General features: G+C 35.0%; 1 protein-coding gene across 2 annotated transcripts in view; it reads left to right on the top strand.

Moving 5' to 3' along the window:
- The window catches only part of LOC110375195 (hemicentin-1), a 152,133-nt gene that overhangs the window by 51,707 nt on the left and 84,889 nt on the right, over positions 1-15,537 (top strand). For both annotated transcript variants that reach the window (XM_049840977.2, XM_064036728.1), the window contains exon 2: positions 3-176. In XM_049840977.2, the coding sequence (XP_049696934.1) occupies positions 98-176 (79 nt within the window). In that variant the 5' untranslated portion in view covers positions 3-97. The remainder of the gene's footprint in view (positions 1-2; positions 177-15,537) is intronic.

Here is a 15,537-nt window from a genome sequence, read left to right as displayed (position 1 = left end):
AGAACATGAAAACGTGAAGGTGTGGAAAAAATATATCCAAATGTAATCGTGAAGATTTTGTGCGGTGTTCGGCAGTCGTGTAGTGTAAAAATGTAAAATGGAGAGTTCTATGCGGGCGAGTCCAACTCGAGTCTTGTCCCTGTGGACTTTGCTGCTCGGATGCTGTAATATTGCAGGTTAGTTTATGTGTGCTTATTTATTTTTGAATATTAATAATTTTTGGTTGGTTGAATGAATAAGTTTGTTTTGAGAAAAATGAGTGTTATTTTAGATTTTTGGAAGCTATCTTTATTTAGCTACCTCCTGGCTATTCGTACTGATGTGTCAAATGGGTTGTTTTTTGTTTTGAAATCAACTTAATCTTGGTATATACTGCCACATAAAACGTTAAAAAATTCTTGAATGATATATGTTCCGTCTGTTTTAAAGGTAATATTTTTTTTCAAAACCAAACTTAATTGTAGCCTCATAGTTTCAATGATAAAAGTAAGTATCATCCCACACTCCCACAGTCACTTTTCTATTTTTTCCTACTTCCACTATACCTAACACACATGAGTCTTAAAAGACCACTCTTAGTCTCACTGGTTTATTACATAATGCTTTAACTGAAATAAGCCACTTTCACAGGAGCACAATCTGGATTTTATCTCGACTAGACATATGCGTTTGGCTTATGATACGAGTTCCAGCGACTATATAAGCAACCCAAATAGATTTAGCACTTATACTAGTGAAGTCTGGAAAAAATATACATTGATGAAAAATATGATTATTTATGACTAGCTTCTGCCCGCGACTTCGTACGCGGATCCTGTCCCTTATGCCAGCGACTACGGGGTCAGCAAAATCAAAGATCTGAATAGTCTGATATTGAATTTTAAGGGCCCGTTGACTTGAAAACAACGAAATACGCATAACCATTAGAAACGTTCCATATGTTTAATTTTTGTAGTTTAACGGCAAAAGCACAGCAGACTAAACAAAACGCTGAGAACTGAACCGCAATAGACGTGACCATAGGGATAAAAGTAGTGATTCTAATTAGTCCGCATTTAAGTTGTGTGTGACAAAAATATAACATGTATTATTACGTAAAAAAACATTAAATAGATGACAAAGTCGTGGTAACTTAGTGGAAGTCCTGGTGGTTTAGTGGGTAGAGAACCAATCTCTCAAGTATGAGCGTGCGTCTTTGATTCCAGGTTTGGCAAATACCTGCCAATGCAACTTTTCTAAGTTCGTATGTACTTTCTACGTATATTTTGGATACCAATGACCGTTATTTGGAGGGGAAGTTAAACTGTAGGTTCCGGCTGACATTGAACATTCTTGGCAGTCGTTATGGGTAGTCAGAAGCCAGTAAGTCTGACCAGTTTTACCAAGGGGTGTTGGGTTGAGCGGGTAACCGGGTTGTGGAGGTCAGCTGGGCAGTCGCTCCTTGTAAAACACTGGTACTCAGTTGCATCGTGACTGGAAGTCGACTGTAACATAATTGGGACAAAGGCTCTTGAGATAATAACGACAATAATAATGAGATATAAGCACCGCAGGACATCTGAGGCTGATGACGGGGAGTAGCGACCCCGCGTTGCTATATATACTGAGTTCTCCAGGGAGAACTAATTACTTTTTTTGATTCACCATACCTATTTCATAACATTCATTTCTATAAATTTCAAGTGTAGTATTGCTCTTGAAGTTCCACATCAGGTGTTCCAGATCTTCGATGTTTGTACTTTAATAGAGAGTGCTTATCAGATTGAACCACTTTTGCTAGAACCCCATATCTTCATATGTTATAGTCTAGCTGGGCTCCTGGAGTTCCACATCAGGTGTTTTACATCTTAAATTTTTATAAGTCAACAGAGAGTGCTTATCAGATTGAACAACTTTTGCTAAAACGTCATACCTCTATATGCTATAGTCTAGCTGGGCCCCTGCAGTTCCATATCAGGTGTTTTACATCTTCATTTTTTATAAGTCAACAGAGAGTGCTTATCAGATTGAACAACTTTTGCTAAAACGTCATACCTCTATATGCTATAGTCTAGCTGGGCCCCTGGAGTTCCACATCAAGTGTTTTAGATCTTCAATTTGTATAAGTCAATAGAAAGAGCTTATCAAATTGAACAACTTTTGCTAAAACGTCATACCTGTATATGGTACAGAGAAGCTGGGCTCTTGGGGTTCCACATCAGGTGTTCCAGATCTTAAAATTTATTATCTCAGCTGAAAATGCTCATCACATGAAACAATTTTTGCCATGGCACCATTTTTGTATCTCTTATAGTTTTGTTGGTCTGTTGGAGTTCTGCATCAGGTCTTCAAGTTTCGAAGATAAATTATAGCCTATATGTTGACCAGGCTTAATACCGATACAACAAAGAAAAAATCATTGAAATCCGTTCAGTAGTTCCGAAGATTAGCGTGTACAAACAACATACAGACATACAGACAAACAGACAGAATTTTTTTTTTTGGATTTGTGTTCCATTACTGTTTCTAAACCCCACCCAATTATTATTTTTTTAATATATTCAATGTACAGACACAGTTTTTTTACAGATTTATTATATGTATATAGATATAGATTTGCCTTTATGACGAATCAGCTCAGTTAAATTAAACATGTCATGATCATAAATTATAGGAATAGAAGAAGTTTTATAATACACTTTCGTACTTCTTGCGCACACACGACTAAGACTTATTTGATCTTAACTGTATGTAATCGTTAAGTTACAATAACTTAGACCAAACATCAAAGGACATTCTAGTACGAGGTACTCCCTTTAGACAATATATTTCCGTACAAGTTGAGCGATGCAAACTAGCACTTATTACAGCAAATTCTATTATATATATACATATACGTTATCGAAAGGTAATGTCGTATAATAGCATTATAATGTAATGCAACAAAGTTCGCTTGTAATCAGATTAATGAATATGGAACAAAGTTAACGCCTTCAGGATTTGACTATCACTATTGATTTCTCAAAACTTTCTGATTACTTAAGTAATAGTATTAACTGTTATCTCAGAAGCTTTTCGCCCTTTCATACCTGTTTATCATCGTAAAATATAATTTCCGCTCGTAGTTGCACCCACATCCTGACTACTTACTACTACTACTATACTTGAATAAAAAAAATCTATCTACAAATCTCATGTAGGTATAAATCACATTGGTACAAAGTTTACTATGCATCAAAGAGTAATAAACAGCCATAGATCCATTTATCCACAGATCCAAACATATTTACTTTATCAGAGCGATACAGCCCTACCTTTATAATATGTTTCTGCATGACCTGACCTACCTGTTACCTCTTTTAATTTCACTGTCTCATACCGACACATCCAATGGGAACTAGTTCCATAGATTCATCATCATCATCATCATCATCAGCCTATCGCAGTCCACTGCTGGATATAGGCCTCTCCAAGTGCACGCCACTGAGATCGATTTTCGGCTTCTCGCATCCAGCTCCTGCCAGATTATCCAGATAAAAATAACCTATTAGATATATGTACTTTAAGAATATAATATGTACTTTAAGAATATAAACCTATTAGATATATTTTAAACTCACATATAAGCCACGTTACTGCAAAGTTCACTGTGCATCAAAGTAACAAACAGCCAACACATCCTGTCGATCCAATCATTCACGTTAGAAGGAACACAGCCCTGCCTTTATTTCAAACAAGGATCCAAAAATCAAAAACCTTACCCTTTAATGATCGTTCTGCCTTAACACTTCAGTCTACCATGACCTACCTGTTACGTCTTTCGGTTTCACGGGCTCGTACCCAAAGGGTCGGATTATTGTTTGTGGTTGAAATCCATCTGTTAACCGAATTTAGCTCTTAAATTTTAGGGAATTAAGACGATAATTACGGTGTAATGTTAAGTGTTTTGATACTGATGCCTGGAGGGGTTTTTGTACAGATGTATTGTGTTTTGATCTTGATTTTTGTTTTTGGTGTAATACAGAATCGGAAAAGTATTTATGCTTTATCGAGTTTCTCACATTCTTTTTAATTTGAGAGAAGAAAAAGAGAAAATTAGGTTCACCAAATTTTTCTGGTTGTGACGTATAAGGAAGTTCAGGAATTAGCAAAAGCTAGGCTGTTATATTAAAGAAGAGAAAGTTTGTCACATTCCTATATCCTGAAAAGCCTTTTTTGAGAGCATACTTTTTATTGCATGCATTTATCAATTTATAATAAAAATATGAATATCAATTAAAATGTACAATAATTTAACCAATTAAAATTGAATACAAAAGCAGCAATCAAATTAACTTTTCCATTACACTTATAGGTTGAGTGAAAGTTCTTTAATGTTGCGCGCCCCACAAATTATTGCCACAGGTGTCTGGAGACCTAACAGAGTTTGCGAACTCCGAACTTTCAACAAACTTCTGTTCTAAACGCCTTAAGTATCTGGTTTTTTTTATTATCTTGCCTGTCTTAACGGTTTTTGATGGTACACTTGGTATTTTGTTTATTTCGAGGATCTATGTTTGCAAGAATATGGAGATTTTTTGTAATGAAATTTTGGAATAGTCTGTCTATCTGACGCTCAACTTTTTGAGTACTTTTTTTGATTACAGACTGAGAATGAAATCGGAACATTGTACTGATTAAAGTCCGTAACAGCACTTTCACAATAGTGGATTTTCCACTCGCTATTTGATCCAAGTGAAATCGCTCGATTCGCGCTGGCTGTATAATTGACAACTCCCACCGCTGCAAAAGCTGATTTTTTGCCTCTCGGAATGTGTATCAACTTTTTCCACGTGCGTCAAAATCCGCTAGTCTGAAAGCGCTGTTAGTTGACAATGGAAACCTAGTAATAAATAATGATTATGATACTATCATTAGAAATGACATTATAAAACTCAAAACTAACAATAGAACTACAACACTTATAAAATATCTTCCCGTAACTTAATACCAACACCACAAAGACACAAATATTTAATTAATCCGTCTTAAGTACGCATTGTTGAATAATTAATATTAGTAATTGTAGCTTGACCTTACCACGTGTGACCTTTCACATTATCAAACATTCTCCGGTCATAGGCTGAGGGCAGTATTATTAACATCACTGAGTTATTATAATAGAATAATAGACGCTATAAATCTTGGTTGAATTAGTGTGACCTCTGTATTAGATATCATATGACTGGTATTGCTAATTTCGTGGTATTGGCAATTTGTAAGGCATTGTCTGCGTAGCAGTTTTTGGCAGACGTTATATAACGGTCCATTAAAATATCTAGTGGGAGATATTATCACAGTAGGCAGTTGATCGAATTAATGATAACAAAGCAAATTAAAATATGAAATATTTTCCAATTTTATTTGGGGACAGCGTAGGAAGAAAAAGCGGCTAAAATAATACATTGCTTTCTCATCAGTTTATAAGTATTTTAAGTCATTGATGTACATTTTACAAGTTAGTAATTTGTCTTCTATTTGTTTGTTAAGGCGTAGCACTCTACGAAACGCTACGAGCGGCTACGAAAGACTACGAGCGGCTACGCAACTACCGCGGCTTTAAGAAAAAAATACGCAAAACTCCCTAAGCAAAAAAATACCCACAAAATAACTTTATTAGGTCCATATGTACTGAGAACGTTATTGGATTAATATTACAACCATATTAATACATAGTGATGTTATATCAAGGCTTTGTACGATCCTTGTAATCTTGGGTCCGACCAATATTCGGGTTTGACTATTATTATGCAAGGTTACTCGTATTCATTCGCGGCCAACAAATGGATTCTGGGTACGGTTTGTCATTGTTTAATTTATTAGAATATGGGGAATAATATTGTGGAACTAAGCGCTTTAAGACTCCGCTTCATTTGTGGGACGGTTGAATATTTTATCGTAGGTATTCAAAATTGTGGTCAATTACGATGGAATAGAACTCAAATTCAAGAAACATGATTTTTCGCTTCGAGGACAATTCATGGGATCCCTAATTGGTTAACTAGTAGGTAGAGATTCAGTAACCCAAATCATACCAATGCAAGGAACTCGCAAAACTTATGTTACAGTAATTCCCAAAATACGTATAAACAAAATTACATTTTTCTTAGAATAACAATTTCAGGACACCTTTTTCACACACGGTCGGTTATCCTCATGGTAAGTTATTAACTAACTTGATTTATGGGTTCTAATACAGCTGATAAACTACATACCTCTACATTCATAAATTGGTACAGTCAACTTCAGGTGAGTGATAACAGTTTTATAGGAAAATCGTACTTATTACTATTGAGTTAAGGTGCATGACTGATGTGCAGTCTACCGTACATATTATAACACCCAAACTGTACTCTCAGTTTTAAAAACAAACCTTTTAAATCTGTACCTCACTTATAAATAGCTACACCTACATCAGGTACTATGAACTGACATTTTCCACTACGAATCACGCTGTCTAGCTAATATTTTTAGCGCGGCGCTACCTGTGCTGTCGCAGTCGACATGAGCTTGGAGTACTTAAATATATAATAGTGGGACATACAGGAATCTGGTCCATGTTCGAAATATTTATTTTTGAATTGGGCACGGCACATTTTTGAGTTGGGAAGGCTTTTATCATGACTTTGAAGAGTAAGTTTCCATTGGCAGGTTGTAGGTACTTAGCTACTTATAATAGGCCAGAGAAATCTTAGTCTTAGTGCATGAATGCAATATTGTTACTGCATTTATAATACAAATGCGATACCTAGTGGGGCAAGTCATTTCAGCTTAGGCAAACTCTTCATAGTTTGACATTTACAATTAACCCATATCAATATAAACTCGTATAATATTCTACTACTACAGTATTATCCCAACCAACTAATACTTAAAACAATCAAAATAAATAATCATTCGTCCACGGCGAAACAACCCAAAATTATTAATAAGGCCTCAATTTAACTTTGAAAGGTCGAAATATCAAAAACATACGATACCCATATCAATATGTTATTAGGTTACTAAAATACCCGAGGAGAAACCTTCGTTTAAATTACCGTTCGGTTAAAAATAAAAGCACCGGTAACTTACTAATGCTTAAAGGTAAAATTTTCAATAAAATATGAGGGGTAAAACGTAATGTGGATTGGCTTAGACGAGGAGTTACAGGTTTTAAAATCTAGGCAAAAAGGAGATTATGTTCATTTCCACATTCCAGTCTATCTCTTTAAGTTAATATCTAGAATAGCCAATACAATTTTGGAAGCATCTATCTACTCCCGTTTCTTACACTTTGAAGAGATATAGAAAATAGAGTGAACAGAAAACGATAAGACAAATAAGACTAAAAATATAAAGTGACTTCTCGAAAGGAAATATCGTCGAAAAGCTCTCAGGAATAAAATCACAATCGGCGAGAAAATAAAAGCGCGGATATACAAAAGCGAAATATTGGAAGATTTCACAAGTCTATTGTATAATAACGCATTGCTTCTACCTCGATGAACCAGAAACTCCATTTTTTTGTGCTGGCAACAATTGGTCCTTGTACGCACCATTAGTAGAGCAAGATAACGTAAAATGCAATCAATGATAATGCAGGTAAAGTTCAATTTTATTTGCACTCGTGTTCTAATATTAGCTAAGCCAAGTTCTGACTGACAGGTGGATGAAATCAGATAAACCTCATGCCAGGAGTCGGTGATGGGTGGTTTAGTCGAAGCTTATCACATTGCTAGACTATTTCTAAAACACTGACGTTTTGACAACAATATTTGATATAATATCTCTTAGATATTTGATGAATATTTGATACTTTCGTTGGCAATTTGAGTCAGTAATTTTTCCGTCTTGTAGGACCAAGAAAAGCAGCGACCCAGTTTATAAGGAAAACAAAGCTAGCCTTGGAACTAATAAATCACACCGCAAAAAAGGTTTATCACGTAATTATGGAACGAAAACTCCATAGGTATTTAATTAATACGTAGAAACCAGGCCGCTCACTGATTTTACGCCAAGGCCGTTCTTTATTAAATTTTACGTATATGAAATTTATTATTTCGTGGCAACGCAAGACTTACCCTCTATTATTCTATAATTAAGTAAAGACGGTTTCGAGTGGCATCTTAATTAAAACAGGGTGTATTTAAGCACCAAAGTGAAGTGATATCTCAGTTTATACAAAATGAGTTCACACTCCAAAATATCTATCGAAAACATTTTTACATTTCTAACTAAAGGCTCGTGTTTCTAGTTTCGAAATCCTCGGATTTATTTAGCTATTGTAGGTATTATTTTGCATTCAGCGTTCACAAATCATTCGTGCGACTGTCTATTATCCAGTCAATTTTCACCGAGCCTTTGTCATATGTAAATTGATATTCAGAACAATAATTTTACATCTCAAACGACAAAACAACGTTATGATTTTTCCATAATTTTCCTTTTTTATATACAGCTCTTATTTTGGTTGACAAATTATTCGTCTTTCTATCTTTACTTGGAGAACTTGATATTTTATTCCTACCTACGTAAAATGATAAATCAGTTTTTGCTTAACTAAAACACGTGTTCAAAAGAAGATTGAAGTTGCTTCAAAGCCCATTAATTCAAAGACGGAGTTCAAACAAGATGGCGATGTAAAGTCGAATAACTTTTCAAAGATACTCGTATGTCTTTAGCCAAATGAAGGGCTTCTTGCCTTGAATATGTTAAAAGTTGTCAAATTATTATAAGCGATGTATATTCGTATAACTTCTCATACAACTCTGTATTATGAACTCGCTGAATTAAGGTGTTTTGTACCTATTTAGGTATTTGAATTGAGAGTTTTCAAAGATCAGTTAAAAGCTTAAAATTACAGTGTCCATTCGTTTTTTTCATCACCATCAACCTTCTGTGTGTTAGTTGTCTACTTTACCGTTTATAAATTTTAAAATGCAACATAAAAAAACCGGCCAAGTGCGAGTCGGACTCGCGCACCGAGGGTTCCGTACAAATCCTGTATAGATAAAAAGTGACTCTCGCGCCAATCAATCAAGTTTTAATCCTATGCATGCCTACAATTTCTGATAGTAGCCCTCGATTTCTCAGGATTTCCATCATCAGATCCTGACCTGATGACAATGGAAATAAACGGCGCGTATACTCTTTCACTACAAAGAAATGATTTCTCAAATCCGTCAAACTTGGTCGTTTAAATTCCCCATTGAAATGAGGAAAATATTTGATGTTTACACCTGATTTTCTCTCGATTCCCATAGTTCACATTGATGCGACTAATGCCATAGTAAATCAGAGCCTTTATCATTATACTGTGCTATATTCAGTTCTTATCCGCCGTGGGTATGGTTTCCATACTAAGGTGCCCAATGACCTTTGAATGATTTAAAATTTTTCACAATTTAGAGGCAATTATATTAAAGAAGTGTTTGATATGAATTTCAACTTTAATATCCCTACGCGTTCATGTGAAAAAGGGTAGGTAGTAAGTTTATAATTATTAAAAAAATATTTTATGTCATGTAAGCAAAAATAATATTTTAATATTTTATGTAACTTCAAATTTATCATTTTCGCAATTTTTCCTTTATCTGTACTATATAACGTTGCTTCGTGCCGAATTTCAAGATTCTCCGTTCACGGGAAGTACCTTGTAGGTTTTGATTCCCTAGCGTGTGACGGAAATTCGTCTAAGGTGTCGGTATAACTGCTGTATCTTTTGATCGCGTTAACTTAGAAGTTTGATTTTTTCACTGCCTAGGGGGACAATAGACCTAGATATTTGGTATAAATTTCAATTTGATACCTTTATTCGTTCATGAGAAATAAGGTAGTAAGGTTCATTTTATTAAAATCTTTTTTTTTATATTATATAACTAAAAAAATGAGATTTTCGTAATTTTTCCTATATTTGCATTATATGACAATGCTCCATGCCAAATTTCAAGACTCTGAGTTTACGGGAAGTACCCTGTAGGTTTTGATTCCTTTGCGAGTGTCGAAAATTTGTTGAAAATATCGACATAATCGGCTGTATCTTTTGATTGGCTTGGCTTAGACGTTTGATATTTTTACAGCTTAAAGAGACAATAGACCTGAGTATTTCATGTGAATTTCAGCTTGATACGTCCACGCGTTCTTGAGATAAAGGGTCTTGACAGACAGACAGACAGACGGACAACAAAGTGATCCTATAAGGGTTCCGTTTTTTCCTTTCGAGGTACGGAACCCTAAAAAGTAAAATATAAGTGCTGTGATTTAAAAAATATACTATTGTGTTTGTTGTATACTTTTCATGTTTTGTCAGTTAAGCATATAACTGCATTCAGTCATTGAAATCAACAAACGTACACAAAATCACGTTATGGTAATTAGAAAATTATTGTAATTCACACTGACAATTTGTGGCGTATAAATAATTAATTAGTTGGACCACGGGATTGTTTGATTCATATTTAATTGTAGACGACACAATACATTTGTTGGTTGTTCAAATCAATACACTTTGGCTCGATTATAATCGTATTATCTATTGTTATCATGCGGGTTTGCGTCCCTTAAGACCAACCCTTATGTTCGAGGATAGACATCGTTCAATGTCCTTCGATTTTAATGTTTGATTACTGCATCAAAAATAACCCATAATTCATTTAAGCTTGCTTATATTCTCTTCATGTTGCGAGATTTTCTAAAGATATGTCACATAAAACTTTAAATTGAACTTTGAAAACCAGAAAAAAATAAAAAGTAAAAAAAACAACTTTAAAATTCGAATTTAAAACAATGGAAACGAAACCAAACCCTTTTGGGGGGTAATTGAAAAATTACCATTCCGTTTCACACACGACAGGTTTATTATACTTTTCTGAATCGCGTGTCAGAAATATGTACAAGCATGACGTATGTGTTTACAGTGAAAAAGTTAAAGACGAACAAACTGAGCGAGCAATATGCACCGAAGACCAAACTTTCCCCTACTTCAGTAACTTTGCTTAGATGAAAAGTTGATGGAAGAACTAGTTGTAATAATATTTACTGCGGTCTTCAGTTTAAAATTTTGTAATAACTGCCATACATGATGCATGTTTCCTTTGAAGAATCATGAAGTAGCTAGTACCTGGAATACGTTTTGTTCACTTACATAAGTAATATTATGTGCTACGTATTTAAGAGGAAATTGGCATGAACGATATTTGAAATGATATACATACGTAACTTATACGAAATATAAACATACAATCTCTTCTTAGTAAATGCCAAAAAAAAAAACTGATTTACGAATAAGAAGTGTTTGGAGACTTTTCTTAAACACGTGTCGATCGTATGTTTAACTTTTTGTAGTAAGACCATAAGAGTTCACCTTCAATTCTCAGTAATACCTTTTTACTAACGACCTACTCCAGGACTGAATCAATCAACAGTAATTATAATACTATACTTCAATTATAATTATATATTTACACGAAAATGATACACTAACGGACAATATCCCGAGGTCAATGAACTTCGAGGTCGTCCAATATTCATCAAGTTTTAAGTGAAGACCACTCGAATGTACTCAACTCATAAATGTAGTTAATTGATTATATCGATTGGAATTATAACAATGTGTACATAGAGTTTCGAATACTTTGAATATCTTTAATCGATTAAGCATTAAGCTCGTGTAGGTACGTCTTGAGTTGTATTATTCGACTAACCGCTTTCCCGCGGTTTCACTCGTATCTCTAGGGAATTTCTGGTTGTACCCCGATAAAACATAGCCTATGTTACGTGGGAAGAGTGTAGCCTACAAAAGTGAAAGAATTTTTCAAATCGGCTCTGTAGTTTCAGAGCAAATTTGGTTCAAACAAACATTCAAATCTTTCCTCTTGATATGTTAATATACAGTTTAGATAGGTCTAGTATAGAAGTACCCACCCAAAACAAAAATGTGAAAGGCTGCCAAGTTCGATAATATGGAAATCCTTCGCCTATAAAAGAAGTGAGATCTGAATAAGTACCAAGTTCCATACACATACCTCAGTTAAAAATAGTTACTTTTTAATAATGTTACTTGGCAAGTTTTCACACACCTTGTTATAAACCTACTAAACGCAATGAATCAAGTATTTAAATTTCTATTAAAACTTGCCAAGTAACATTATTAAAAAGTAACTATTTTTAACTGAGGTATGTGTATGGAACTTGGTACTTATTCAGATCTCACTTCTTTTATAGGCGAAGGATTTCCATATTATCGAACTTGGCAGCCTTTCACATTTTTGTTTTGGGTGGGATTTCATTTATTTTTGGAAGGTTGTTTTTTTTTTATGATTAAGTTAGTTAAGGAAATGTCTCATTTATACTATCTTTCAGATTTTTGAATATGCACCATGCTTCTTACAAAGAAATGAACTAGATTAACCCATTAGAAGTCACTGTACTCGATTGAGTACAGCTATATTCCTAAGTGACATTTACAGATCTCGTAAAGTTAATGTGGGTAACCTTGTTATTTTACTTTATTATGATACTGTCCAACTATTTGAAAGAGATTATGTGGGTAGCGTGATTTTTTTTGACAAAAAAGTGCAGTTGAAGTCGTGTCACCGAAACGTTGTTGAGGTAAGTGAACCTTTTTAGATTTTTCATTGTAATTGCTTCTCTTAAGTTGTTTTTTTCGTCAGATTATTTCAAAATATATATCAGAGAAAGTTATAAATAGCAATACAATAAGTTATTCGTGACTCAAATAAAATTACGTGCATATAAAAGTGACTGTACTCGTTTGAGTACAATGACAACATAGGTAAGTAAAATATTTGTTTTTTTTTTTAGATTCTTTATAATGGAGAAACAGCATTTTACTGCTCAAAAAAGTTACAAGGGGCTAGAAGAAGCTCTTGAAGCCGTTTTACAGGATAGCGATGCCGACGAATGTGACTTGGCTATCATTCCACCGGATCCATGTGCATTGACGGATGAAGAGGAAGGTGCTGATGAGGATATGGTAGGATGTCAACTACCGCGAGACGTGCCTGGTACTATTGAGGTATTTGTAAATAGAGAGGATAGTGATAGCGATGACAGTGATCATGAACCACTGGCGTCAAAAAGAAGACGACAGGATTCTGCCCGCCAATCTACGACTAATCCAACCTGGCGAAAATGTATCCCTTCATATTCTACAGCTGCTGAGCTTACTTCCCAAGTATGCGATAGAAAGAATGCTATTTGTGAGGAATTGAAGGATTTGAATCCTGTACAATTATTTGAAAAGTTTATTGATGATGACATTGTTGACATGATTATCTCCAATAGTAAATTGTATGCTAATCAGCATAATAGGCATGAGTTCCAGCTGGAATCTTCTGATTTGAAGAAGTTTTTAGGAATACTGGTATTTTCTGGTTACCATAAGTTACCACGAGAACCTATGTACTGGTCATTGGATGAAGACATAGGCGTAGAATTGATCGGCAAAGCTATGTCAAGACACAGGTTCAGGGATATAAAAAGAAATCTTCATCTTGTAAACAACGACTTAGCAGCAACGTCTAACGATAAAATGTTCAAAATAAGACCATTGGCCGACAAACTTATGCAGAAGTTTTTACAGTGGGGAGTGTTTCATGAGAGTATCTCTGTTGATGAATCAATGGTGAAATACTATGGCCACCACCCCGCTAAACAATTCATTCGTGGGAAACCAGTCCGATTTGGATATAAAAATTGGGTGGCAGCCAGTTCAACCGGATATTGTTATTCCTTTGATTTCTACTGTGGAAAATCACAAACACCAACTTCTGATCCATTGGGTTCTCGCGTAGTCAAAAATTTGTTGGAGAAACTGAACTGTACCCCAGCTAATCACATGGTTTTCTTTGATAACTTTTTTACAAGCTACGACCTATTGCTGGAATTGAAAAGCCTAGGCTACCGTGCTACTGGAACACTGCGAGAAAATAGAACTAAGAAATGTCCACTGAACAGCACAAAAGAAATGAAAAAGAAGGCACGTGGCACTTATGACTACAGGTTTGACAAGGAAGGCGAGCTTTTATTGGTTAGATGGAAAGATAACAGTGTATGTACCATGGCAACCAACTACGATACAATTGAACCTATGGGGACAGTCAAGAGATGGTGTCCAATAAAGAAGGAGAAGGCGGACGTAGCTATACCGAAGTTATTTCAAACATACAATAAAAATATGGGAGGTGTGGATGAACTCGACCAGTCTATCTCACTCTATAGAATTACTGTACATGGTAAAAAGTGGTGGTGGGTGATATTTACTTACATGGTGGACATGGCAGTTGCTAATGCATGGCGTTTACATGTAATGGCTAATAACAATTCCATGGATCAACTCATGTTTCGTCGTCATATTGCAAGATATTATTTACGCCGAGGTGAACGAATAATATCGCGCCGGGCTGCATCAACAGTTGATGGCCTTCCTCAGGATGGAGTCGGACACTATCCCGCCAAAATGGAAAAACAACTGCGGTGTGTTATATGTCATTCGAGAGTTCGTTGGCAGTGTAAGAAGTGCCTCAAAACTCTTTGTGTCGAAAAGGCATGTTTTGAAAATTTTCATACATAGGCGGTCATTGTACTCGGTTGAGTACACCCCTGTAATTTCCTGAAGGATACGAATTTTGTATTTTTTTTTGCATTTTGTGTTTTCTAGTTCCTAATTCAATATAAAAATAAAGAAAATTCTAAAAAAATATGAGCACTTTTTATTTGACCTCTAATGGGTTAACTAAATGGACTAGATTTACCAACTGACTGACATGACATGTTATCATATATTATGTTCGTGGATCAAAGTTACACATTCGTTATTTTCGAAAGTGACTCACACTTGGCCGTTTTCAGATTTTTACTTTGACTAAATACAAACCTTTATAACGAATTTCAGATCGGTACGACCATTCGAAGATATATTATATAAATATAGATAAATTTAGTTCGTTTTAGTTCCTTAGGGGTATAAATTTACACTGGGTATTTTACACCTTCATTATTTTGAAACCGACTCACACTTGGCCATTTTCAGATTTTTCCCTTTACCTTGACATAAAGACCTACCTCCATGCCAAATTTCAAGTCAATACGACCATTGGAAGTGGTCTAGGTTTTTGATGAGTGAGTCAGTGAATCAGTCAGTCAGTGAGTGTATAGTAAAAATAGCGATTTTCTGACGTCAATATCTCAAGACCTACAATAGGTATATTAATGAAATTTTGTATTTTAGATAAGTGAGGGGGTCTCAACAGATACTAGAAATTTGAAAAGTGTAAATAAAATAGATTTTGAGTTATAGGGGGGTCGAATTTGGCCCGAAATGGTTCGTGTAATATAACCCACGGCCGGTGTGTCGCTTTTTTTGCTCGAACTTGGCGGACACACTGCCGTGTGTCTAGATATATTAATTTTACTACAAAATTCTATAAACCCCCAGGGAAAAATACAACGACTTACTATGCATAACGCTTATTACAATATGTTCGGCTGTTAACGCAATGATGGCTATGAATATTT

This window comes from Helicoverpa armigera, chromosome 10, assembly GCF_030705265.1.
Source record: "Helicoverpa armigera isolate CAAS_96S chromosome 10, ASM3070526v1, whole genome shotgun sequence".
Taxonomy (NCBI): Eukaryota; Metazoa; Arthropoda; class Insecta; order Lepidoptera; family Noctuidae; genus Helicoverpa; species Helicoverpa armigera.
This window is presented reverse-complemented; position numbering and strand designations above follow the sequence as displayed.